Below are 27,484 nucleotides of genomic sequence, written 5' to 3' on the forward strand. Positions count from 1 at the left end.
AGCACCAAAAACAATATGAGTTGTTGAGATGTTCCATTTTTGACGGAATTTTACTCAATGCTAATCCTGCTATCTGCACGGCATACCGGGCAAATAGCCACTTCCATCATCACCCGCTATAATGTTTAAATGTTATGTTCATGTGATGTATATATATATTTATATAAGTAAAAAAAAAGTTTTAAAAAAGAGAAAAGGGAAGGGAAAGGAAGAAAGAAGAAAAAGAGAAAGAAAAGTGAAAGAAGAAAATATGGAAAAAAAAAAAAAAAAATTATAATTATCATAAAAAAATAAGAGAGCCAGTTTCTCTCTGTAAAAGAATGAATAAATAGAATAACACCACACAACCAAATACAGTAGAGCTAGCAAAACAGAGTTGGAGGAGCAGAGTCTTCACATCTGAAGTTGGCTCCAAATAAGAAGAAGAAGAAAAGGAATAGATACATTATAAATGATGTCACGACCTTGTAATATTCGTATATTAAATAACCTTTACTTTAAACACCAATTAAATAGTAAAATGTTTATAAAGGTCGATTATAATATATATTAGTTTTAATTCAATGTGCGTTGATTAAGTCAAAAACTATAGTACTATACCGGGAATGGTTATTTAGCTAAACTAGGTTACGTAATCACCATTTAAATTACATCATATCAGTTATTACAAGAAAAACATTAATGGGAAATTGGAAATCGTTATGTTCAATTCTATTAAATGTCAAATTGTAATATTATTTATTATTATTATTATTATCAGATTCCTGGAGGTTTGAGACCTGAAGCCCACGGGCCCTTATTTATATTTTTCGGATACAATATTAATTCATCATATCCATTCTAATATTATTTTCATTATTATGTGAATAATATATATGAATGTATGCATTATATATTCTATCGTAAACTGTAGGCCTCAAATATCATGAGTTTAACGTGATATGATTCCGGATGCTATTTTTCTCCCGTATATAAGTTTGGGACTCCTTATGTGAAAGATAGCCGACCTACTTTCTAAATATATAACTCAACCTATAACCCTATAAATAATCTCTCTCACACACTATATAAAGTAAAATGAAGTTGCTCATGGGATTCGAACATCGTCATGCTAAGTCCATAGTCTAATCCATTCGACTATACAGATGGCTCGACGGAAAGTGTTTGAATTCTAGCTATCTAATTCTTATACGTCTACCTTGTGAATATGATTAATGAAATATTCATGTTTATTATGTGACGTTTCATGACAAAATCAAATATCGTGTCCGGGATCCTCCTCGACCAGACCCCCACCCGCTAATATGTCTGAACTCGACCAATACCGTTTCATTTAACCTGACTTGTTACAAATTGGTGGTTTTTTTTCTGCTCATCTTTATACGTTTATGCATAAATCTCCTATCTATCTATGTAGCAAACATAATTAGTTTATCATTTATTAAATATCTATTTATTATTCAACATGTCGTTTTGGAATTGCCACAAAATCCCAGTTGTACATAATGTAAAATCCCAGGTGTACATAATGTTCGAGAAAACACATGTCATAATTCACTTCGATTATATGAGCAGCACGAATGGCATTCATTTATATTTGATTATCCTCTTCAATCATATTATATAGTCAAGTCTAATCGATGGCCATATAATCATACCAGAATTTATTTATTTATTAACTTGTGTTTTATCACATAGCACATCATCACAGACAACATTGCACATATTACAAATAAAATACAAAATAAAACAATAAAATGATTAAATAAGTGGCAAAGAAGAAGAAATAGAAAATAAATAAATGTAGGAAGAATCATAATAAACATAATCACTTGTCTTTATCATGTAACGTGCATACATGTATACTATAAATTACATGAAACATGATTTATTAAATCATAACATAGAACCGTTTCATATCCTGAAACAGATATTTTTTTATTCTTAAATTAGGCACATTTTCAACAAGGATAAACATTTTTATTTTATGTCTTTAGGCAATGTGGCCAAGGATTACCAATAGTCAATGTATCTGATACAGGGGCTATTTTGTGAACCAGTTCACCGGGGTATCCCACTACTAATAATAATGAACTGGGTTTTTTAAACAGGTTGTAACTGTGTACACTGGACCTACGGTTTATAGTCCTTATCCGAGAAGACTAGTTCATCCACCAGAACTATAGAAGCGAGTCGGCCTCGAACCCTTGCCGATGTTGTTGGTTCTTTAGGTACGGTAAACGGCGCCCCTACCTTAACCGCTCGGCCATTTAACTCGCTCACATTGACTATATCTTTCTGAAAGGTTCCAACCCTGACAAACATACACACACACACACGATGCTCTATAGTCTTATAACTTACATTTTAACTTACAGCTTTTTGAGAGTTTACTTGTTAGTTGTCATACGGAAAAATCATGACATCTGACAGGATTTGAACCCGGATCCCTCTGGGATATTATTTTATTTATTTTTATTTTGTTAAACCTTTATTTACTTCCAATGTCATGGTAACAAAATAAAGGTGATACATAATATGACAAAGTAACATTGATCCCAATGAAGGAGGACTTGTGTTGGGCAAGCATGAAACATAATATAATTAAGGGCAATACATAATTTGAATGACCAACCACTCATATTACTATATGGACACATTTCGTCCCGATGGGTCCACTTAATCGAGGTTCTTAATTTAACAAACCATTATATATTCTTCTACTAAACCTTTCTAAAGTAATTTGTATTAGAGTCTACACATAAAATGTTTTCATGAATTATTTATTAAGGAATGCATTTGTATCAAATAAACCGCGTAGTCGAGAGACTCGTTACTTCACAAGTGTTGCCCGTGGTTACATACAACTATTTTATGATTATTATTTGTGAAATTAGGTTAGCCTGTGGTGAAAATACTATTTTTGTTGAATAAGTTTACAAATAAAAATGTTTTAATTGAATTAATTATACCTAATGACATAGGCCTACGTAAATTTATTACCAAATGTTATGTGTACCATTACCCTCAGGCGCGCCTTTGTGATTAATGTTTACTTATTAAAAATAATATCATAACCTGAAATACAAATTGGCTTTATTTCGAAATATGTCAGACTAAACATTAGCGGGTTTAGAAACTTTTCAAAGTCCTACTAGTTTAACAAAAAGATGTATGTAGACGGTGCAGAATTTGAGTCTTGCAATGTTCAAATTTTTATGGTTGCTTCGAACTCCAATTCATCATCATTAATTTTACTGTATACCATTATAATGCATTAGTATGATTTGTTTTTATTTTTTTTTAATGCGCCTTGAGCACTCTTGAGTGGTATATGTGCGCTATAAAAATTCTGTTATTATTATTATTATTATTCTTATATTATAATTAACTAGTTAATTATCATAACGTTATGGCGTAAATATAATTAGAGCACTTTGAGATCATTGAAAGTATATGCTAATAACAATGCCTTGCATTTGCTGCTGAAGCAGCCTAGAAATTGTAGAGCTGACGTGTTGTTAGATTTAAATGATGTTCCATCATTCGATGAGTTCATGAGTAAGTCAGTTTTTAGTTTCAAAAATCGTGTGAATGCAAGTGTTTATTCTTTTGATCATGGTTATTAAACGCCACGTTATTATCAAGATTACATCATATACAGTGGAATGCCTTCTTACAATATTGACTATGTATATTTTTATTTTTTATTTATTTATAACCTTTGACTGGTCTCCCAGAGAGCCTAGTTATGATCAGTGGATGTGTGTGTATACCGGGGTAACCTCCTACTCGTCTCGAAAGCTCTATGTGCTATATGTGTACACTGGACCTACAGTTTATAGTCCTTGTCCGAGAAGACTTGTTCTACCACCACCAGAACCTTGCCGATATTAGGGCAACGTAATTACTGTTCAACTGTCTTATTGTAATATGTACCACCTTAAAGGCCCATTTACACTAGGACGATAACGATCGACGATACATAGATAAGCATGCATTTTTCTTACATAAAACAAAAGAATTTAGTAAGCATTATAGAATACTCATTTATGCTGTATTTGATAAAGTAATATTTTCAACAAATCATATAAAATGACGTCATGATCAATAAAACAAAACCGTTGTATGGTCACGAAGATATTGCTCTTACTAATCATGACGTCATTTTCATCAAAGGAAGCATAGATGGTTCATTAATAGTTCTAGAATAAAAACTTTTTAGATTTATTGTTTTCCTGTTTTATGTATGAATAGGCCTAATGCATATTTGTTTATTTATCGTCGATTGTCATCGTCCTAGTGTAAATGGTCCTTAAATTGTCTTTGTTATCTGTAGAATGATGCTTAGATTACGTTTTTTCCCTATAGATATTATGTGATCATGGAATTCCAAAATTTTAAATGAATAAATAAATTAGAATTGGTACAGGTATTGGTTTCATTTTGACGAATACAATTTTCTTAATAATAGTGTGCAATGGGAAGAGGAATGTGTAACTTCCCTACGGATTGCATTTTTATTCCCTATTTATAAAAAGATTGTTTCTTCCTGGTTTGCACTAATGTGAGTCTTCACTTGTTTTATTTATTTATTTAACAACATATTTGGCCTACACAATCAGGTAAATACATTGTGATCCTGTCTTAAATACAAAATAAATAAGTGTTAGTTTTGTGAAAAGAAAAGAGATCGATATCTAGCTTTAAAATGAATCAATTGCTGGAGAATATTTAAACAAGAAATATTTCTTACAAAAACACGCCGCTCGACTTGTTAACGTAACAGTTTTAATTATTGTTCTTTATTCTGAAATAATGATTTATTATCAATTTTTAATTTTTGTTTAACAATCAGTAGTAAACATTTGTTGGTCTAAAGTAAATATAGTCTGGCCTACTGTACAGAACAACAATATCATTATAAAGTAAACTATATAGGCCTAGTATTAGGCCTACATATTTCAGGGTAGGGGCGTGATTAATTAAGATCCTGATTTATATCTGTTGTGGCTGTTTGTACTGCCCTGGCATAGAATAAAATCTGGTCGCGGGATCAGTCAAATGCAACATCATAATGTTTAAGATTACACAAAAAATGAAAGTTGTCTTACCTTTAAATATTATCGCCACAAATATAATAATAAAATATTTGAAATATCTTGTTCTCTTCATCATGATCGCAACCCGTCAGGACTAAGTCATCAAAGATGGCATCTACGTATAACGTACGTGTTGTGCATGCACTGTGTACACTTCTCAGCGAAGGAACGGCGCTAAATGATTCATTTAGCGAGTTTACTTAACCAATGCTGTCTTCGTCGCCGCAGCGATTGTTACCAATTACATCTGTACGCTCTGTATTGTTATTAGTTGGCTGTATACGACTTGGTTCTTCGATCATTGCAATCATGGGATTGAACATAAACTATTTCGGATTTCCATTACCACTTAGAGCAATAAAACGATACACATATAGCTATTGGTGATAACGACAAACGGTCATTTAATATCTATTCGATTAATTTGGCTAACATTTAGTTCCGGAATCTTGTCTCATATTTTTTTTAAACAGAATATCTCCAATAAATCATTCGAACCATAACTAAATTTACTGCTGTAAACACAATTTTTGGATTTATCTAAATTTATATTTAAGTTTCAGAATTCTATTAATTCTAAAACTAATGACAATAATTGAACTTGAGAAATGCAATAAGAGCAACATAATTTTTTGGAAATCATATTCTTAAACGAATGCAAGGAAAAAAACTTGATAAATGTCAATCAACCAAAACAATTTTGCATCCCTATTTCGTCAAAACGTCAGACAACTTTTGATAGGTGCTACATATAAGATAAAGATACGTAGAGGTGGGGTAGAGGGGGAGTGGGTGGGGGAGGGGAGAATGCAGAGCCATATAATGACATTTGTCATGAATGTATGTTGTCGTGTGAGATTTAAGAAGGTCAAATTGGAATGAGAGGGGGGAAGGGGACACAGAGAGAAATATTAGTAATGGTGAAATGGAAAAACATTAATCAAACAGAAGAATAAATATATATATATATATCACGTCACAGGTTCATTAAAACTATGGATTCAAATTTATATAAATCACTTCCAATGGTATTATATAACGATTAGTGTAATATTGATGTAGTTTAGCTGTTAATGTCTCAATTAAGTAATCCGCACCCGTTGGCATCCAAAGTACGTTAACTATACCCTGAAATATCTCGTTATAACAATTTACACAATAATAATAATGTCCACTATAAGCGTACATTTACAGCACGAATATAATCCTTTAGGATGTGTTTATACTTGTGCAGACCGTTTGATATTGCTGAAGGTGATAAAAGTAATTCTAGCAGTCTTGCGAAGATTATCTATTGATTCATTATGGCGAATATAGTTATATTTGAAATATACACGTGTCAAATATCTAATTGGCCCAATATTGATTTTAGATACACAATTCAAAAATCCAATTTATATTAAAGTTATTTTTTAGATGTTAAGATGTGAATACCTGCAGCAAAGATTATATACTACAAGAAAACAATCTTCAGAATCCGATGTATCGATATTAAACATGCACACGTTATACGACCATAAAAAACATTATCAATATGTAGGCCTAATGGTACATTCATGCATTATAGCGCACCTTCTTATGGTAATTTGTTCAGCGTTATTAATAGCATTATTTTAATGTGAAATCTCCGATATTTGTTTTATGAACGGGCACTTAAATAATAATGGTATGTATGAATGTAGTATCGTAGCTGATGTTAATCAGCAACATGGTATTTCTTTAATGTGATGCAGTAACGAGATACAAAACACAACGTTCATGAATGGTTATCGCGAAATATGACAAGGCAAAGGTTTATTATTGAATATTGTCATATACATGTTATCAGCAACAGCTGCAGCCGGACTCCTATAATTGTTAATCACAGATTGTTATTTTACTCATAATGCCTTATAACTATAACTATCGATTGATAACATTCTTTCAACTTAGATACTACACAATATGTCCTCCTCATGACATGAATGTCTTCGAGCGAAACATTACGCTATATGCTTTTCATAGAATGTATTTGTCATGTATAAACACAACGATGACAACACGATTGTCGGATAATGGCGACGAAGGTTGTTGTACGGTATCTTTGGGTGTTGAATTTTTAGGGACTTTTAATATATCTATACCTTGCATTCACCCACAGGGAGTGGTCTCACTCCAAGGAAGGTAATGATAGGCCTACAATGTTGCCTCCAAGCTAAATAATCAACAAGTAAATTGCAACAATTGTGAGATGTATTCGTATTGTGAGTGATGTAAATTATAATCAATATCATAATTGTATAAATAAATAAAGATGACATTATATCATATCATTGCATTTCCCACCTGGGAATTGAATACGTTTGACAACCATCTGATTTGGCCGTCCTCGGGGATTTGTTAACCTTTTGTACAGAAAAAAAAGATTTTTATTTTTTGTTTACGATCACGTAAAATTCTATATGTTTTTATATCAAACACATTGTGTTATAGCTTTATACGCAATGGTTAGGTGCAAAGCCGTCCGTGTAGTGTCAATGGTCAAGTGTCCTTGCGTTACGTCCTAGTGTGGAAGCGTTATGAACGGTATTCTTTCCATAATAACACCCCTTTATGGCACCTTGTTTGTTAAATTCCTCATGAAATAACAAATACAATCAATTTCGAAATTAAAGTAACAATTGTAAATGCATATGATGACGAAGTGTGAAGGTATACGGTACGGTTAATAATCATTTGTAACACTTCAGAATTAACTTCTGAATTTTAAATCTATTTTAACATTTAAAAAAAATATTTTCAACGACATTCAATTATATTTATTTGATCACGTATTCAATAATATTTGATTAAATATCATGGAATAAATCGATAACCAATCAATAATCGATCAATAACTCGATGGATCATTCAATTACTGAAATGTTAGCAAATCAATAATACAATTAGACCTAATACTATTATTGGCATCTTCCAAAATCAATGAATAATCGGTGGAAGGAATAACCGAGCACGGGAACCATTAGTCGATTTTTACCAAGAATCGCTCAATGAATAAATTACTAAAAAAGGTTATCCAATAAACAATATTGTATGAACAGGTATACAGTGATCACGAACCGAACAATCTCTACCAATACAATTTCCAGATAAAAGCAATGACATTACTTGGAAAACGGTATTTTAGCGCTTCGCTGACTGCAACCCGTAATTGTTTTTCGATAATCATTATTTGTATTCACAATAATCCCTAAACCACAACACTGTGAGAGATCAGCCATGGGGAAGATTGCGGTGTTTACGCTTGTGTAATTAAAGCGGCCGGCGGAAACATTACGTCGCGCGGCTGTTACAGGCGAAATGATGTTCAAATCAAGTAGTTAATCATTATTATCATTATATTATCTTTATTCCGTATGCCTCTAGAGCAATCTAATCAATTAAAATAAACTTTTGCGTTTTATGATCAAACTTATGAAATGGGGCCAGTACACATTATTTAACAAAATAGTAATGTTTGTACGTGGCGATGATACAACGTCTTAAACAATGTATACCGCATTTAATCGAAAAAACGGGGCGGTTATTGTTCAGGGGGGTTTTTAGAGGGACGTTTATTCGGAGGAGGATTTATTTTTTGGTATGGTATTGTGTATAGTAAATAAACACCCTCTAGATATTAAAAAATACAACACAATTAATATAAAAAATTGATAAAATACGGTAAAATTGTATCAAAATCTCGGTAATTTGTAGATTATATGAATGAATTCTACTACAAATATACATGTGTTGAATATGTGGATGTGGCAGGGCGTTTATTCAAAATGATGTTCTATGCGGGGGAGGGGAAGTTCATTCAAAGTTTATTCGAATAAATACGGTACCGGTATATAATATAATAAAAACATTTATAATGCGCCAAATATTCAGTAAAAAGTTATACAATAATTCAAAATGATTACAAAAGTTATTATAGAATGTCGATTCGTTATCAAGATTTATGGATTTACTCCAGTATATGATTTAGTAATTTTACATGGTAGGGCCTATATCTGATCAAATGGAGTATAAAATATTTTAATTAGTAATTTATTAAATATAAAATACATATAGAGTCGAGATATTTGGGAAGCCTGTTTCGATTTCCAAACCCAAATATACCCATTCACACATTTGTGAATTTAACCTTTGGATCTAAATCGGTTCTTAGAACCTAAAATGAAATCATCGTGACCTTTGAATTGAAAAGAATACTAAAGATGCTTATTTAAATCAGAATTTTAATCTTGTTGTTACAAAAATGTATCTATCTATTAATAATATTTATTATATCCAATATTAGTGTAGGGGATACAGATCTCCGTACTGTGAGGGCTGCAGAAGTATTATGTGGATAAGAGGGGAGATTGCGCGTGCCTATTCGGATTCGCCACTCTTGTATATACTGTACCCTCTTTATATTCATGAATTTGAATTGCAACGTATTTTTGATTTTTACCCTGTTTGCAATCTGATACCGGAAATAGGTGTACTGTTTCACAAGAATACGGATGTTTCATTGGTTAAAAGTTTAATTCGTCATTAGGTAAACATGACATGTGGTTTTTTTTATTATGCAATAAGAATAGATACGATAATATATCTTGTTTCCGGTACAGGCAAAAATTACTAACGGTAGCAATTATATAGTAATTAGTTAAATATGGCGTGTTGGTTGTTTACTGCACCAATGGGCCTAGACTCTTCAGCTTTCCCTAATTTTTGTTTATGTAACATTTAAAGCCTTTTATCTGTCTTTTACTCTTAATAAATGAGATAAATGGCCACAAATAGTTTGAGGATGGTTAACAATCAAAATCTGACAACCTTGTACTATATAAAAGAAGGGAACATGAATAACTTTCAAATAGTTTATCCAGAGCAGTTTTTGAGACAACTTATTTGTTAAGTATACCACATTTGTTAATAAACATGAAGTTAACCATCAGTATTATTGGTAAGAACATTTTTATTTACCAGTTTGTGTTTTTTTGTTTTCTATTGTAGAATTGGCAAATCATTTTTTGTTATTTGATATAATTTATTTTTATTTCAACCATCTTTAAAGAGGACAACCCTTCAAGTTTAGCCCAGTGGGTCAACTGATATTTTAATCATAATTATCATAATTGTTTTTCATAGTGCTATTTTTCTGTAAGTGTTTTAATCATTTAATTCTGGGTAATATGGTATACATTTTTTTATAGATTTTTTTCAATCAGTAAATAAAGGTACTTAAATATGATATTTTATCAAATACAGAATACATTATTTTAGGAAATTTGTAGTCAATCGTGGCTTGATGCGCATTGAAGATAAAAGTTCAAACATTATACGAAACTATACGCTTTAAAACAAATGGTTCTCCAATCGTTTTAACTCAAAAAAAGTTTAAAATATTTTTCATTCAGTCCTTCTTCATATAGAAGATCTCTCATCTGTCTACTATTTGTTTATTAGGAACTTAGGCTTAAAAGGACAGTTACATTTGCAACGTTATATTTGGCGGGTTAATGTGCATCTTTAGTCATACTTTTTGACAATTGACTTTCCACAAGCGATATACTTAGTCCGGAAATAAAATAATTAGTCTAGGTTGTGGTCCGAAATGAGTAAAAAGATAAATATTTTGGCACATATGGCGTTTCATACGTATAATACTTTTGTATAGTTTTCAGACAAAAATCGAAAAACCGACTGGTGGACAAACATAAAATAGACTACAACACAGACTTGGGGCACTAGTTTATAAAGCAATCTGACCGATAGATTAGAACCAGGGAAAAGGGTAGCCTTATGCGACTTGAGCACTCTTGAGTGGTATGTGCGCTATAAAAATCCTGTTATTATTATTATAAATATGTTGCGCTTAATGTCTTACGTGTATACACTCCATTATTATACGCGACTAAGTTGAAAGCCTTTCGAGCACAAAGTTGCAAAATACTGAGCATTGTAGTATGATGATTATACATTACAGCATTGGTATTCACTATGGTGACGGCCACTATTCCATCAAACCTGACACAATCTTGTCAAATCGAACTTGCACCGGACAATCTCTATCAACTTTATGCCAAGTTGAACTCTACCATATCAACTGTAAGTAGACATTATGTATCTCTATAATTATACTTCTAAATTAAGGAAAAAATTAATCTATATCAGTGATCAAAAATAATATTAATAACATCGAATATGTGGGCTTAGATAAATAAAAATCTATTTGGTTAATTTGAAATATATAAATATATATAAGAATTGTCATGGATCGGGGCACTTACAACAATTTTCATTTGCTCATATGCATAATTATACGATTGTAATGGATTGAAGCACTAACAGTTGTCATTATAATACTTTTCTTCCCAAAGAAGAACCGGTATTGTCGACTAATAATATATTACTGAATAACTATTTATAAATTAGATCATCTCCAGGCTTATTTGAATACATTTCACAAAAGTTTCTTAAAACTTGGTTCTCTTGACGCAAAGTGATGTATTTAATCGATCAATTCACATTTATTTACTGACATTTTATTACTGATTGCATAATCACAAGTGAGAATCGATGACGCAACAGTGCTGCTTTGATTTCACGCAGGCGGGGGAAAACACAATAATTAAAAGGGCATTTTCTTGCGTTGCGTTGCGTCGCTAGTGGAAACCAAGCTTTGCTTAAAGCTTGGTTCCCACTAGAACGTAACGCAAGGACGTAAACACAACGCAAGCGTTATAACCAATGACAAGCGAAGTTATTATATAGACAGTTAGCAATCACAAGCGAATAAGCCATCGCTTGTGATTAGTCAATTTACTTGCGTTGCGTTACGTCCTTTTGTTGCGTCACTAGTGGGAACCACGCATTACGCGTACAGTGCGCTTGCGTTGCGTTCAGTGGCAACCAAGTTTTATGGGAGGAGAGAGGTTTTATAGAGTTAAGATTTTTATGCCATGTTTAATCAAACCACAAAAGGTAGCTATACATACATCTGTACGTATCCGTGAAAGTTCATCTGTCTACGTGCTAATTATTATTATTTTTTTTGTTTATTAGACCAATGGTTCAATTCGGCATTTTCGATTTCTTCAACGTCTAACGAACATAAGTAATCCTTGTGTAAGTACCGTACAACACATTTCATTTGTGACTATATTTTAATTCAATCTGTATTTCCGGTCTTCAAATGTTCGCTATAAAAGTTTTATTGTTAAAGTCGTTTACCACCATAAGAAATATAATTTTGTGAGTGACATGACATTGGTATATTTCCTAATTATTTTACTAAGCTCAGAGAGGATAAAATTATTTTATTGTTGACCATTTCTCTTTCAGCGAGGATTGAAGAGGTATCATCAACATTTCACAAACACGCTATTCTTGGTTTCCTCTCCAAATAATGAGATTGTTAAAATGCACACAGTAACCAATTGCATTAAACGTTGGGTAAGGTGTTATCTGATTATCGTCAATTTCAATCAAAGATTTTATGCACATCAATTAAAATAATATTATTTCGATAATAACACTATAGGAGAATTATCAATCACACGTATGGTGTGGAAACGTGTTGGGTTGCCGTCAATGACGCCACGAATATTTGGCGCTCGCCGTTCAAACATTGTTGAATCATTTTACGAGTTTTATTCGCGCGCGCGCGCATATCACTCGATATTGCATAGTAATTTATTTATTTTATTCCTGCAGATCAATTTGAAAGACATTACATACACCTTTAACGCTACCACTAATAGTACATCGGTGAACGCTACTGTTAATGACGTAATCATCTTCGATCGCCTTCTCAAGTTTCTCGCAGGGTTGGTAATGGAAGTTGGTTCTCTGATGACGTCGACTAATTTCTGCTTTTAAAACTAGAACGGAACCATATTTTGTATTTACCTTGATATGTTGTTGTATATAATTATAATATAGTGTATAACTCTATACTCATAAAGAAGCTTAAAACAAAATTATTTTTTTCACTAATTTTATTGTATATAGAGACACAACGGAATTATTCGTGACTTTCGCTGGCGTTGTAGTCTTTGCATTGTACTTGAGTATCGAGAATATTAATTAAAAACAAGATAGGCTCTTCTAAATTCTATAGTAATAATTTAATAATGTAGTAGGCCTAGCCTAACTAAGTTAAGCCTTAAGTAATTTTAAATATAATAATTAATCATTAAATGCTTTTACATTTTATAATTTTATTATATCCATGTTGGTTTACAATAGAGACGTGACACAACACAAGGACGCATAGCGCATTTATTCGCGAACTGCCGTTTGCGTTGCGTCTACGTACGTCGTCTTTGCATTGTTTCCAAGTTTGAACCAAGCTTTATCCAGTAGAATAGAATGTACGTACCATAATAAGATACTAAAATGAATTAAATGTTTGATTCCTAAAAATATTTATTTTATTTCTGTGTTTTATAGTTCCAATTAATAATCTTAATTAATGTTGATGGCATTATGAGGAAGATTATTATTTATATACATATCAATTATATTGATAGAAATTATACTTATTAATATTAATAATGATGACGAATGATGAGGCGACAGAGTACACGAGTACACTGTGCAGAGCCATTGAATATTATGGCTCTGACACATTGCAGTAGCGCCCTCTGTTTCTTTCGTTTTTGTCCCATGCTTGCATACCAACCACCCACACATGTGTATTCCTTGTATAAAAAGTTGATTGAAATTGAAAAAGATGTCAAATGACCAAATTGAAGCACTGGTAAGGAAAGGTATTTTATATGCATGAGAAGTGGTCAGTTACCGTGCATAAGCCTAAATAATATTCAGTAACTGTAGTTAAGATAATTCGGATAACTGGCTAGGCTAGGCCTACTTACTACTACTTAATAGCTAGCTAAGCCTAAGAAGCTAGCCTAGGCCTAGCTAGTATAGTAGGGCCTCCTAAGGCTAGCTAGGCTACTAACTAGCTAGGCTAGAGTAGTAGGTAGGCTAGCCTGCGTCAACGTTGTATCACTACTACTAACTAGGGGCCTAGAGTAGAAGTCTGGGTTACGATTTTTTTTTCCGTACGAGAGTTTCTCCATCGGTTCGTTTCGGACTCAATCGACTCTCTTCGGTATTTGGTAAAGTCAGCTCACTGATGCGTGACAACATAATACAATTTACATTTACAAACCGCAAGCTAATACAGCCTCAGGCTCTCATAATAGTAAAATGAATCTACACTAATACAAGTTTTGATGACATTAATTAACTAGGCCTACTTAGTAATTACATTAAGAACCCAAACCAATAGCATATTAAAGATATTTAGGTCTACGACCCAATAGTAGGTCGTATCAGATATTATTTTTTGAAGTTGAACGACCTTTTGTCACGAACGAGGCTCTTTTCTTATCGTTATGGTATTGTAGATATATGACCAAAGCGGCCACGAGCGAAAGCGGCCGCCAATAGAATCTACGAAACGCCAAGTACGTCATACAAATAGTTGGGGCAGTCACCAATGTAGCCTGCATGTCATTGTAGTACTGTATTATTAGGTTATTATTTTGGTACCGTTCTCGGGTATATTTAAAGGTCTCAACTGGTTCAGAAACAAAAAGGTGTTAATTTTAAATATTATGCCTTGAATGGACACATTATAATCATATCTCTGTATTGTATAAATGAATACAGTATATCATATATTACGGATATAGATCACAGTATCTAGAAATCCTTTAAAAAATATTCAATATCCGACCTGTGAAAAGGAAATAAAGATAAATGCAGTAGGCCTACTATATAATATATAACTTCTGTTATTATATAAGTTCTGTTTTATTTCTGCAGCATTCAGAGAAATGCATGCTTTTTTAGCCCATGGCTAGCCTTGCCAAGCTTGTGTAGGCCTATGCAATGTATTACGTTTGAATTTAAAATGATTATGTACAGTAGGAATTCCTATGCACAGTGTATGTTTTTTATACCTTTTAAAATAATATTAAATTAATATTTATATTGTAAGGTAATGGAAATTTTACGTTAAAGATGTACGTATTATCCCCAATCATGAAAAATAAAGATTTCAGACTTTTAATAATAGGCCATTTTGGAGTTTTAATTAAGTTATAGGCCTACAACTAATATTGTTGTTTATTATGTGTATATGTAATTTGGAAAATCATAAAAAATACATGCAAAGTAAAAACATTTTATTACGGTACTGACACGACTACAAATACGTTTTTAATAATAACACATTTTCCAGGAAGCTTATATGTGATACTATCATCTTATGAAGATCGGTTTTCTGTATTCCATATTCTTGATTTTATTTTTTTTATTATGGTTTCTGAAATTAATTTAAAAAAAAAAATTGTTCATTTTATTTCAACATTTCCACCGGCCAAGATATCAATATTATTAAATTAACACAAAATTAAACGCTTTATAAGCAAGCATGTGTTTCTATACATTACAACTTACAAGAATACATGTTGCTAGGCCTATAATGTATACAATTTTTCAAATGTTACACTTTAATAAAAACCTGAAGAAAATTGTAATTTTCTTGATAAAAACATCTGTTAGTGTTACTGTACATATAATTTCTAACCTACTACTTCATTTTATTAAAATAAAAAATAGTACTGTAGATAGAAATGTACTACATTGAAGCACACGTACGAAGGGCTAGGCTAGCTAGGCCTTGCTTGTGTGACGACCAACAAAGTGCTGCTGCTGTGTGTGTGTTACTGTTTGTGAATCTGATGACCTACATACATTGGTTTGTGGCTGCCTATACAGTATTATATTATTAAAATTCTAGGCCTATTATTATTACAATGATGTTCAGTACTTCTATCAATATTTATTATATTTACAGTGAGTATAGTATACTGTAGTATGTATAAATCTGTCACTCGTGCAAAAAAGCTGCTCACGTTTTGTCTTGGGGATGCTGTCACGCATCAGTGAGAATCGGAGGCTTACCGAAGAGTCGATTGAGTCCGAAACAAACCGATGGAGGAACTCTCGTACGGAAAAAAAAATCGCGTCCGGGTCTGGCCTAACCTAGTTTCGTTGGCTTGTTTGTGGCCGGATCAACACCTTCGGCCTAAAGGTTTTTTAAATTACTGCTGGCTAAACTTGTTTTTAAAGTTGGGCTATGATGGGCTAACATTTCACAGTACTTTTGAGAATAAGTTAATAAAAAAAACGTAGGCCCTTCCTATATTTTATTAAATATTATATATAGTTTAATAATTTAAATTGTTTAATATTTACGCCGTAATATTTAAAATGTAATAATTGGTACTAGGCCTATATAATCATTATTAAATGCTTTTTTTACATTGTTTTGTATAAATTAAAGTTACGGACATTAGTTGTCCAAATATGCATACAATAATAAGATGATCAATTACTGATTGTTTTATGCTTTTTTGTTTTACTTTTAAATCAGTCTCTAATATCAATAAAGATATATTATTTAAAGGGGTTAAAAAACAACAATTTATTTTTACTTTACATAGGGGGCTGGTGGAGCACTCGCAGCAAAAAATGCACTCTCACAGCCAGCAGAGAATTATGTCAATGATGTAAGTACAATATGTAATGACATCCAGTTAACTAGAGTGTTCACAGAATCAATTGCCTGAGGTTAGAATGGTAACCATACATTTATGTAGGGCAACTAAACCTAAAAAGGCAACCTTTCTGTCCTTTTGAGTAAAAATCTTTAAAATAGTTTTATAAATAAAGGTGAAGAAATTCAGGAGGAAGGACGATAAACTAAACAATTGGAAGGACAGCCATTCCAGGGAATTTTACGAGCACTGAGTTATACAAATCCTTATTGATATGAGATAATATGATGATTTGATTTCAACAATTTGTTTTAATTTTATAAATGTAACTTAAAAGTAAATTTGTTTATCCAATCTTTATGGGTGTGTAGCGCAGTGTGTTGGACTACGAATCGTGGGTTCGAATCCAACTCTCGTCGCATATCCTTGGGCAAAACACTTTACTTATGTTTGCCTCTCTCCACCCAGGTGTACAAATGTGTACCTTGTATTAAGGTCAAGACACAACTTTGCACTGATTACTAGCTACATTATGCCACACTGTAGTATGTTTCCAAACATGTTTGATCCAGAAATTACCGGGGTAATAAAATATCGCTTAGAGGTTGCAAGACCTTAGGCACTTTATATTAAATCCAAGATATTATTATTATTAAAATCATTTAATTGTTTGTTGATTGATCTAAATCTTTTAGGCAAATATTGAAATGCAGTGGGCAATGAAGGCATTCAAACACGCAGAGGTCTATTACAATGTAAGTTAACAGTTAAATAGTGAACAATAGAGAGAAATGGCGAACCGACGTCTAAAATCCGAGTGGGTATAAAATCATAACAAACCGTTGAGGGAGGCACATTTCCTATGTTTATACACGTGAATCATGGAGTCGTCTAACCAATGTTGTTGCTGTAACGCATAATTCTTTTTCTATTTGTGTATTTAGTCATCCATCATTCACAATCATATTCCTAAAAATATCTCATATCTGTAGGTCTACATTAGACTAGGCCTATAGTATTATAGTAGAATGGTGTTATCAAATATTCATTACTGGCGGTAGCCCCCCTGCAGGAAGCATCACTTACACTAGCCACATAACAAAAAAATGGCAGTTGTCAAGCTGAAACTACGTCTACTAGAGATGCTCTATTTAGTCTTATAGCTAAAGTAGTAGTGGTACAGAGCTGGGTACAGTATATAACAAAAACGCGTCTTAATTCAATCCAAATTGAAATAAAATATGTTAAGATTTGCCCATATAACATTAAAATTGTTAAGGGTGTTGAAAAAAAAAAAGATACTGCTATTATGTGTGTTTTAAACGTTCTTTTCTAACTACCTTTTTAACTCAACCCATCGGAATTTCCCATATAAAAACATGTGGCGAAATGGTTTGTTTACAATCTATACCCACTCGGTGAAATTTGAGTGATGTCATCGCGGTTCGCCATTTCTCTCTATTATAAACTACATTCAATGGCATTTCTTAAACTTGGTCTACACTGTCAAACTTTATTTACTAATTTACTTACAAAAAAAAAACATGATGTGCCCATGTATGGACATGATGATGTCTCATATCACTACTATATTTGGGCATACCGCCACCATATTTGGGCATATCGCCACCATATTTGGGCACATCACATTTTGTTTGTCAAACTAGTTTGATGGTGTAGACAGAGCTTTAGATCAATTTTAACATAACTATTTTTTCAACAGTTAATATCTTCAGTTGATTCTACAAGTCTAAAACTTACAAAACATGACGATGAAATTTTGGAGAATTTCAAGAAAGATTTTCCAGATTTTAAAATTGATAAATTTGAAGAAGGTGACTTAAAATCAGATACTGCTAAATCTGTAAGTATTTTATCAATCAACGAGTAAAGATAGCCTGTCATTTTTGCGAACATTTTATGTCCGTATTCATATATACAGTAGATATAAGTTGAGTTATGAATAATTCCTTTTTGAATTTTTTAAAAACGATTACTTTGATTAAAACACTACAAAAATATTAATTGTAATGTTATATATTATTCCTGAGGACTTTCAAAGCATATTGATTGAAACGTCGAGAAACTCAACAGTTCTTTTCAGAACTAATACAGGTGGTGCACCGCAAACTTTATCAACATTTGATTTCGCCATGCAAACCAAATTCACTTAAAATATATTTATATATTTTTTTAACATAGAACTGTTACTCTTAAATATATTTTCAAAAATTCTACTTATAGCAAATTTCATAACTCCGATTTGCTTCGTTGAAATATAACTTTTATTATTTACCTCATGTTATTATTTTTACCATTTTCCACTCATCAACATTCATTATATGTTTGATATTTTTTATCAAGCACTTTAGTTTTATCTATTTGTACAGTATATGTAATTGTAAATAATGTTGTCATTAGAAATGGAGGCCATTTTGTAATCATTTTGATGGTACAGTGGAAGATTTCAACTATGGAACCCTTTTACGGTTAGACTGTACTAAGGACTACTCGGAAGAGAATTCGACTTTAGGTAAATATTTTATCTCTGTTACGATTTTTATTAGCTAACAATGCTAAGGATGTCAGAATTGTGTTCTCACAGCAAAAACAAATCAAATTGCAAGGTAAGATTGTTTTCACCTATATTAAAAATGGTAGCTTTGTTTAAAATGGACCTGAAATGGACTTTCGATTTTCAAGAAATTCACACATGTTATTTAAATGTATCAAATTAACACAAACCCATACAAATAAAAACAAAATTTATAGTATTTTGAGTAAAAACGAAATTTTAAGATACTATTGTAAATTAGCGAAAATTACTCACGCCATTGAAATATTCTATTTCAACGGCCGTCGGGAAGCCTCTATATTCACGACGTCACATATACAGGGTCGATGATATCGAGAGCATGTATGCCGCCCGATAGTCAGTGAATGATCGACGGCCTGGAAAGATACGCGAAGCGTTGACACTAATACTAATTTATTCAATATCTGATGTTGTTGAAATATAGGTCCCTAAAATGTACTTCGTTTGTTCTAAAACCCGAATTTAGAAGGCCTACCTCCCAAACCTTTACCTAGGCCTAGGCCCCCAATCCACATCATGCGGCGAGGCTCCGTTTCATGTGCATCCAAGGACCAAAGCGATATCAACAACTTGCTGCGCTCATTGTCAAGCCAAAGTAAAATATGAATAAAATTCGTTTTCGAACTGCCTGATTCGTGACAAATAAATTATCATCTCATATTACTAATTTAATTCTGCTAAACTAAAAACTAAAGAAACTAACACATTTTAGCAGTATAAATTACGAACGATATACAAAATACACGAACGGAAAATATGGATACGCATCATTGCGCACGGAGCTGTATCCCGGACAACGTTGCCAGGCCAACTTCGGTATTGCCAGAAAAAAACCGTTGATTTTAAGATTTTAAATCGTCATTTACTCGATGAATAACCGTTTATACGGTAATAATTTTATCTAAAAAAATTCTAAATACGTTTCTGCAAATGCACAAGCATTTTTTAGAAAATACCCCATAGATTTCAAGAGTTATAGCCAAAAAACTGCAAATTGTCCATTGGAGGGATAGGAATATATTCGCAAAGTGACGTCACCCGCGAATTTTTTTGATTTTCAAATGGGGCTTTCCCCAAAAGGGCCAATTTATATTTTGTAACAATATACATTCTAGCAACACCTAATAGCCCCCAAAACATCATTCTAAAATGAAAAAAATCGAAAATCCATTTCAGGTCCATTTTAACTATTTATTTTAAATGAAACAGATTTTAAAACATAGAGGACTTGTTAAAATTAATTTGGACTATTGACAGCTACTTAAAAAAAATAATGAAATTCATGTTCCATGCTTAAACTGCACTCTGAAGCTCTGTCTACACTATCAGACTAGTTCAACAAAAAAAGTTTGATTTGCCCAAATATGGTAGTGATATGCTTAAAATATGGTAGTGATACAATATTCTTAAAATGTGGTAGTGATATGCTTAAATATGGTAGTGATATGCTTAAATATGGTAGTGATATGACATCATCAGGCATCATGTCCATATATGGGCACATCACATATTTTTGTCACATATAGTACTGTAGTGTAGACAGTGCTTTTAAATTCATCATGGTTACATTGTCGTCATAGTTGCTCCTTTGCTTTTTCAGCCACAAAGATTCAGTTTTATGCGATTGAAATTGCAAGAAACAGAGCAGGTCTAAACTTAATAAATAGGAAGAAATTGGAATCAAAGCAAAATGAGATGACAAGAGAAGAAAGCAAATCATAGCACTTGAATAAAAGACAACAAAATTTAGTAGTAATAATCATGTCACGTTTATTAAGTATACAATGTATATTTACGGTAAATCATTGATATATCTACCTATGGCAGTAGAACCTGTTACAGGGGCGGGTCTAGGATTTTGAAATAAGGGGGCTCAGACACTTGAGCTCTGTCTACACTATATAAAAAAAACTGTGATGTGCCGAAATATGGTAGTGATATGACATCATCATGTCCATATATATGACCACACAAATCACAAAGTTTGATAGTGTACAGTACATTTGAGCCGCATGACCTAAAGCATGTTTATCCTTAAGTTTAAGTCGCATCGGATTTAAGGCGACACCTTCAGGACCAAACAAAGTTTCCCCTGAACAGGGGGGTACTCTGAATAGAGGTGTGGCCTTGTGTTAGAACATATATTCTCCCTCATTCATTTAATAGCAAAGTGTCCCCTTAATACTACTGTAGTTCTTACATAATTGAAGATTATGCATAATGAAAACCCTTATCTTTATTTATTACACCCGTTATTGCATTCGTGCAATTTTATTTGGAATTCGCTCTATCTCATGGAAAAGTGATATCTAATGGTGATAATGAACAGTATGCCTCGTTAAAATAGAGCAGTCAATTTTTCAACTCATGAAATATTTTCAGTATTCAACTCATAAACATTAATTATTTGTATACAGTCAACTCTCCCAATACCGGACACCTTTGGGCCGGCCAAATAAGTCTGGTTTTCCGGAAAGTCTGGTATTCGGAATGTGTTTTTAATGGTAAAAATAAATTTGGGACCTTTTGGTCCTCAAAAAAAGTCTGGTATTGGGAGAGTTTCTGGTTTTCAGAGAGTCCGGTATTGGGAGAGTTGACTGTACTATTGAACTTCTTGTAGATTTCATTAGATATGATATCACTTTGATGAGCGCCCTCATTGGTTAAACGTTTATACAGTGTAATGTACAGTCTGTATAGGCCTTTTAAATGTGTATAAAATTTAAACTCCAGTAAGAAATAATGGTATAGGAAAGTATATTTGTTTAGTACAAATTATTATACAAAGAGTATGTATCATCTACATAGTATAATTGTAGTTATATTAAAAAAAACATCCATAGCATTTATTTATGAGCACCTCTGTACATTGCTTTCATAGCACCGTGTCCGTATTGAAATCTATTCAATTAGTAAATGAAAAACAGAACTAAAAAATCATGAATATGCGCTACTAGTACTACTGGAAAAATGTGAAGTTCAAAATTGGTGGTTTCTGCATTAATGTTAACAATTACAAATTTGGTTTTCCTTTTTTTGGATACGGTGAAATCAAGAAATCCCACCGATCCTCTGCTAATTCCAAATCACATGTTACAGTGTCTGTATTCGGTAAAATCTTTTCGGCTGTTGTTGACGTAGATGAGTGATGCTTGCACTCTGCACTTTCTAATGTTTTTAACCAATCACGGCAGCGCTGCTCGTTTTCCGCCATGTACAAAATATCGTCAAATTCTGAGCCCCTTAATAATCGAATTTCATGTGGTTTACCTTCCGCCAATGGTATGACGAGATTTGATGCTTCCGGCATTTCCGATGCATCGATAACCATACTATGTGTTCTGTGGATATTCGAACGTAATCGTTTGTCTTTGGCTTCAATTCTCAACTTTGACCTATTCACTGAACTCAAATCAAGCTTTGATCTTCCGTTATCTGGGGGTACCTCTACAACAGTGAAGTTTTGCCAAGATGGCGGCTTCGGACGATTGTTGGGATATCTTTCTTTGCTATTCTCCTTTCTCCTTGTTTTCGATTTTTCTGGAGTTTTTTCTCGATGTTTCGAAGATCTTTCATTTTGGTTGGCATCGTACAGTTCATTATCGTTAACTTTGCGGGGTTGATGCGCATCCCGTTTGCATTTTGATGTATCGAAAGTTTTTCCCATTGTCTGTTTAGCACACTTTCTAAAGTTATCTCCAGTTGTTGGCACACATACCTTCAACCTATCGCTTTGCTGTAAAGATGGCCACGAATACGAATGTTTTATAAGCCTAACATTTACCTTATCGTCTTCCTGGTACTCGTTTAAATACGGTAAACTGCTAAATTCATTTCTACCATTGAAGTTTGTAATGCGATATCTATCAAAGATCTTTGTGAATTCATAAAATCGTTTTAGATTTTTCAGTTTTGCACGATCACGTCCTGAAGTCGTCTTTGGAGTCGATGGAACGCGCTTTTTGTCGTCTCTCTGTATATGCCTTGCGTGTTTATTTCTATACACGTTGTTAGACGACAACAAACGTTCGTTTTCTTTCGTAGTAGGCCTACCTGCAATTGGATCAAGCCTGTTCTTTGATGATTTACGTGGCAACTGTTGACCGTATGTTTCATCCGGTGACCGTACGGTTATTTTGTCGAACTGCGTTACCAGATTTTTAGTCGGTATTTTGCCGATTCTAGTTAGGTCCTTGCATGCACTGTTCTTCGCAACACGCCGAACACTCATATCTTTTCAGCCTACTATCGGAACAACAATCCAATCTTGCGATTCATTCCTAGAATAAACAAGAATAAACCCTCAATATCGGAATACATATAAAGCTTACAATTAACAATATAGCTTCAATTATCCACCTAAACCACTAGACAATGCTCACTGTACACGTGTTTTGTGTTATTTATACCGTACACAATGGGCTTTACGTGAAAAGTACTTTAATGCTTGTTGAAATATAAAGAAAGAAAGCCTTGGCGGATCTCGCCACATTTTTTTCAAACAAATAATGGATTTATTTATTATTTTCATCCGTTCCATAGCATTAACATTCAACAGGTAAATAACAGTTTATAAAAGATCATCCTGAAATGGTTTGCTGTGTGAAAAATACTTTAAACAAGCTGATGAGGTCTTAAACATGTTAAAGTGTATCCAGGAATGTGGAAGTGGTTGTTTAAGCAAAGTCATAACAGTTAAATGTATATAAAAATGACAAATTAAATATGATGATGCTAATAAAAATCAATTTATTCCATCAAGGAAAAATACAAAATTAAGCTCTAATAGAAAAAAAAAATTATACTGGTACAGGCCTAAACATAATATATTATAAATATCTTATTATACAAATCAGGCAAATTACTGAAAAATGACAATGCTCTGGGTATCAGTGGCTGGATCTCAATGGAGATACAAAATCATAAGCAAAAACCTAAATCAAATCGATCGGATAAAGTAAAACTTTCGTGCATCAGTTATTATTATTATTTATTCAGGCAAAAGATACATTTTACAAAATATAATACAAATCAACAAATTAAACAAACACAACGCAAGAAGAAAATATAAAATCAGTCACTAGCTGCCAGGAAAGCACAAAAGCAGCCTAGGCCACTGTCACCAATTAGGTGTGTACCTCCAACAAGTGACATGTTCGTGTTATTATTTATTATTATTATTTATTTAGGCAAAAGATACATTAGTTTATATATTTTAAAAATATGTTATTGCAACAAAATTGTTACCTAATTCTTTGTTACATAAAATACGGTATCGGAAATGGAACAGATTTACGTGCCCCGAAACCAAAAACGACCTGAATTTACTATAAGAAATCCAACCGTAGCTCCAGGTGCACCTTCGGCTCCACTCAAAATGCTGACCCTGCTGCCTACGCCTATTAAAACTATTACTTGTTGCTGTTGGTTAATCAACTCTTCTTATGTCTGGTGTCAAACGCTTGACCGTTTTTTTTGTGGACTAAATTGAAGATTATTTATCTTATATAGTACTTGAATTAGATGACAGAGGACACTTAAAGTTAAAATGTATTATACAGTACTTGGAATTTCTGTATCTTACCGATGACGTAACGACTAACGTCAATCATCAAAATTACTTACCGGGGATTTGTAAATACTGCAACCATGGCTCCCTGGTTATACCAAAAATGTGTACGTACCACTGTCGACGCAACGCAAGGACAACGTCATACTCGCAACACAATTACGCAAGTTGAGTAGACCAATAACAGGCGACAATTCCGATGACCGCGTCCTGTCGTCAAATGACTTGCGTTGATGTTGTGTTTTTTTTATATACATACGGTACATTGTCGTCGTAGTAAAATATTTTGTTGTAATAATCGATTAAATCTCATTGTACTGAAAATACATTTTTATAGAATACTAAAATAGTTATCTGGCAGGTGGCCAACAAAATAAACAAAAGTATAAAATCCAATTTACACAGACGAGCGATAATAACGATAATAAAAATATAGAATATATTCCTTTTGACCACTTCACACAACGCGGAGAAGCGGTCGACTGGGCGGTTCCGCTCAGGATAGATACAGATTCCACGTGGGACATTCACAAGCTACACGGTTTCCGCTTACAGTTTACCGCTCCTGTGTAAATTGGCCTTTATAGAAAAATCACACTGTAATTCTCGTGCCAACGTGCTAAACTGGAACAGTGCCATTTTGCTTTCCCTTGGGTGCGTGGGTAGTCAATTGCTGATAGGCCTACTACCCCAGGACCGTATGTAGTGCGATTTTCAGCTAAAATCGCTAACGGAAATTCAACTTCAAGAATAATCTTAACCTCGATAGATCGATGCTTCTAAATTAACAAATTCACACACTTTTATTTTCTGAGAACTATACCACCCACCTGGTTTGATAAAAGATGTATTGTCCCCCGGAAAAATAATGTTTTCACTTAAGCCCCTTTCTCACAGAGCTGTGTGCCAGGAATGTTGCGGGAATATACCATTACTATGCCGGTATGGTTTTCTTTCAAAATAAACGGTTAAATTCAATCAAAAACCAATTGGCTGGCAGCCAATTTGACTATTATTGTTGCTCTGTTTTTTAAGATGTTTTTTTTTCTCGATCAAGTTGTTAGTAAAAAGTGAATAACTATTAATTATGTAACCTTAAATTGCATATTATTATTCAACCAAAATTAGTGACATATTGTTTTAAGGTGGACAATAGGCCTACATCTTTAAAACTTGACAGTCGTATGAGAACTAGTATCTTTATACAAAACTGAAACAAAGTTTTAGTTTACATCCAAAATATTCCAGCGCAACGCAACGGAGGATCATTAATACAGAGTGGAAGGGGAAATGGGGCAGGGCAAACTAAACGTCATTGGAAAATAAATTGCGGATTGTTTGATTGCATTTGCCGAAAATTTAGAGGTCCAGGTGTGAGGGAGGTTCCCCACTTCGTCTTGCTTAGTGCAAGGAGGTATACACATTCTTTTATACCTCGACCCTGCTTAGTGTAGTATGATGTGTAGAAATTGCAAAACAACACGTACCATGTCAATGGACCTGAATGAACTTTATATTGATTTAAAAACGTAGCTTTTTACAACACCCTAGTGAACTTCTCATCGTGTACGTTGTTATGTATTTACCATTCATACCAACTGTGTGTAAAGCTCTGTGTCCAAATATGGTAGTGATATGACATCATCATGTCCATATATGGGCACATCACATTTTTTTTTGTCACATAAAGTTTGATAGTGATATTGAATAATTACCATGAAAAAAAGAGGCATCTTACGGTACTATGCGCGCGTAAATATATAAATGATGCATAAAGCCCCGATATAGGCGGCCCCTCATATTATTATTCATCTTTAAACAACTGTGAAATAAATACGTCATAAAAATGAACTACTAAAATCAGAACGTGTACTTACAAGTGACATTTCGAGAATTAATTGTAGTACTGTAAGGCCTAGTTAGTGACAATACTGTGTTTACACGCTAAGCTTCCTTTACCTGCCTGTGACAAGACAAGCGAACAGAATAAAAGATGAACAGACAACGAAGAAGAAGCAATAGAGGCGACACAAAGGTACATCAATGGCTAGATTCATTTATGTGCGTATAATAGTAGGTTTCGAGGTGGTGAAGAGGACAAATTACCAAAGATCTGGCCTACTACAGCGCTCAGTCGCATTAGGTCTCACAAAATACTGAAATATAAACACTGAATCCAAGATTCTTCACCCCAGGCCTTGATACCTAATCTGAACTCGAGTCAAATTACAAAGTGATGATGGTGGAGAAGAATCGCTCGCCGGGCGCTGACGTTTTGGTTTTTGATTTCTTTTTTAGGTTCAACATTTATTATTTTATCATACACACTAACATACACTTAACATTCTCTTATTTAGGCCTCAACTCTGAAAAATATTGTTTTGGTCTATTAACTTTTATGTCTATCAATGATGATGTTTTTCCTCTTTTTAGTTATCCGCTTGGTATACCAAGCGGATAACTCCTTGTGATTGTATGAGATCAACAGTTTTTTTCTGTATTATTAGTTATCCGCTTAGTAGCGGATAACTCCTTGTAATCGTCCTGGATCTTTTTTTTTTTTTTCTTTATTAGTTATCCGCATTCAGCGGATAACTCCTTGTAACTGTCCTGTTTCATCATC

At 33.1% G+C, this 27,484-nt stretch overlaps 4 protein-coding genes across 6 annotated transcripts in view; 2 read left to right on the forward strand and 2 right to left on the reverse strand.

Moving 5' to 3' along the window:
- Positions 1-5,225, reverse strand: part of LOC140048091 (neuronal acetylcholine receptor subunit alpha-6-like) — a 22,670-nt gene extending 17,445 nt beyond the window's left edge. The window contains exon 1 of the mRNA XM_072093098.1: positions 5,115-5,225. Within this exon, the coding sequence (XP_071949199.1) occupies positions 5,115-5,178 (64 nt within the window). The 5' untranslated portion in view covers positions 5,179-5,225. The remainder of the gene's footprint in view (positions 1-5,114) is intronic.
- Positions 1-13,491, forward strand: part of LOC140048092 (uncharacterized) — a 20,694-nt gene extending 7,203 nt beyond the window's left edge. Inside the window, exons 1-5 of one of the 2 annotated variants that reach the window (XM_072093100.1) lie at positions 9,827-10,080; positions 11,104-11,225; positions 12,183-12,245; positions 12,462-12,572; positions 12,834-13,491. In XM_072093100.1, coding sequence (XP_071949201.1) covers positions 10,056-10,080; positions 11,104-11,225; positions 12,183-12,245; positions 12,462-12,572; positions 12,834-12,998 — 486 coding nt within the window. In that variant the 5' untranslated portion in view covers positions 9,827-10,055 and the 3' untranslated portion in view covers positions 12,999-13,491. Of the gene's footprint in view, positions 1-9,826; positions 10,081-11,103; positions 11,226-12,182; positions 12,246-12,461; positions 12,573-12,833 lie in introns of those variants that run through there. The other variant, XM_072093101.1, reaches the window with a different exon arrangement.
- A 282-nt stretch (positions 13,492-13,773) lies between these two features.
- On the forward strand, positions 13,774-21,067 carry LOC140046846 (protein PBDC1-like). Its single transcript, XM_072091566.1, has 6 exons — positions 13,774-13,881; positions 16,643-16,708; positions 17,392-17,451; positions 18,420-18,560; positions 19,118-19,229; positions 20,893-21,067. Exons 1-6 carry the CDS (start codon positions 13,855-13,857, stop codon positions 21,012-21,014), a joined length of 528 nt encoding a protein of 175 aa, XP_071947667.1. The 5' UTR covers positions 13,774-13,854; the 3' UTR covers positions 21,015-21,067.
- A 974-nt stretch (positions 21,068-22,041) lies between these two features.
- Positions 22,042-27,078, reverse strand: LOC140046845 (uncharacterized). Of its 2 annotated transcripts, none has more exons than XM_072091564.1 (2): positions 26,739-27,078; positions 22,042-23,572 (listed from the first exon to the last, which is right to left on the reverse strand). In XM_072091564.1, exon 2 carries the CDS (start codon positions 23,521-23,523, stop codon positions 22,306-22,308), a length of 1,218 nt encoding a protein of 405 aa, XP_071947665.1. In that variant the 5' UTR covers positions 23,524-23,572; positions 26,739-27,078; the 3' UTR covers positions 22,042-22,305. The 2 variants fall into 2 exon arrangements, with proteins under 2 accessions (XP_071947665.1, XP_071947666.1); XM_072091565.1 differs by lacking the exon at positions 26,739-27,078 and adding an exon at positions 24,918-24,984.
- Between the last annotated feature and the right edge of the window lie 406 nt (positions 27,079-27,484).

This window comes from Antedon mediterranea, chromosome 4, assembly GCF_964355755.1.
Source record: "Antedon mediterranea chromosome 4, ecAntMedi1.1, whole genome shotgun sequence".
Taxonomy (NCBI): domain Eukaryota; kingdom Metazoa; phylum Echinodermata; class Crinoidea; order Comatulida; family Antedonidae; genus Antedon; species Antedon mediterranea.

Bases quoted from the DNA above. Each gene is read 5' to 3' on its own strand.
- LOC140046845 (XM_072091564.1), bottom strand. From the start codon at position 23,523: ATGAGTGTTCGGCGTGTTGCGAAGAACAGTGCATGCAAGGACCTAACT.
- LOC140046846 (XM_072091566.1), top strand. From the start codon at position 13,855: ATGTCAAATGACCAAATTGAAGCACTG. The intron at 17,452-18,419 runs GTAAGTTAACAG...TTTTTTCAACAG, and splicing joins ACGCAGAGGTCTATTACAAT to TTAATATCTTCAGTTGATTC. The intron at 18,561-19,117 runs GTAAGTATTTTA...TGTTGTCATTAG, and splicing joins AATCAGATACTGCTAAATCT to AAATGGAGGCCATTTTGTAA.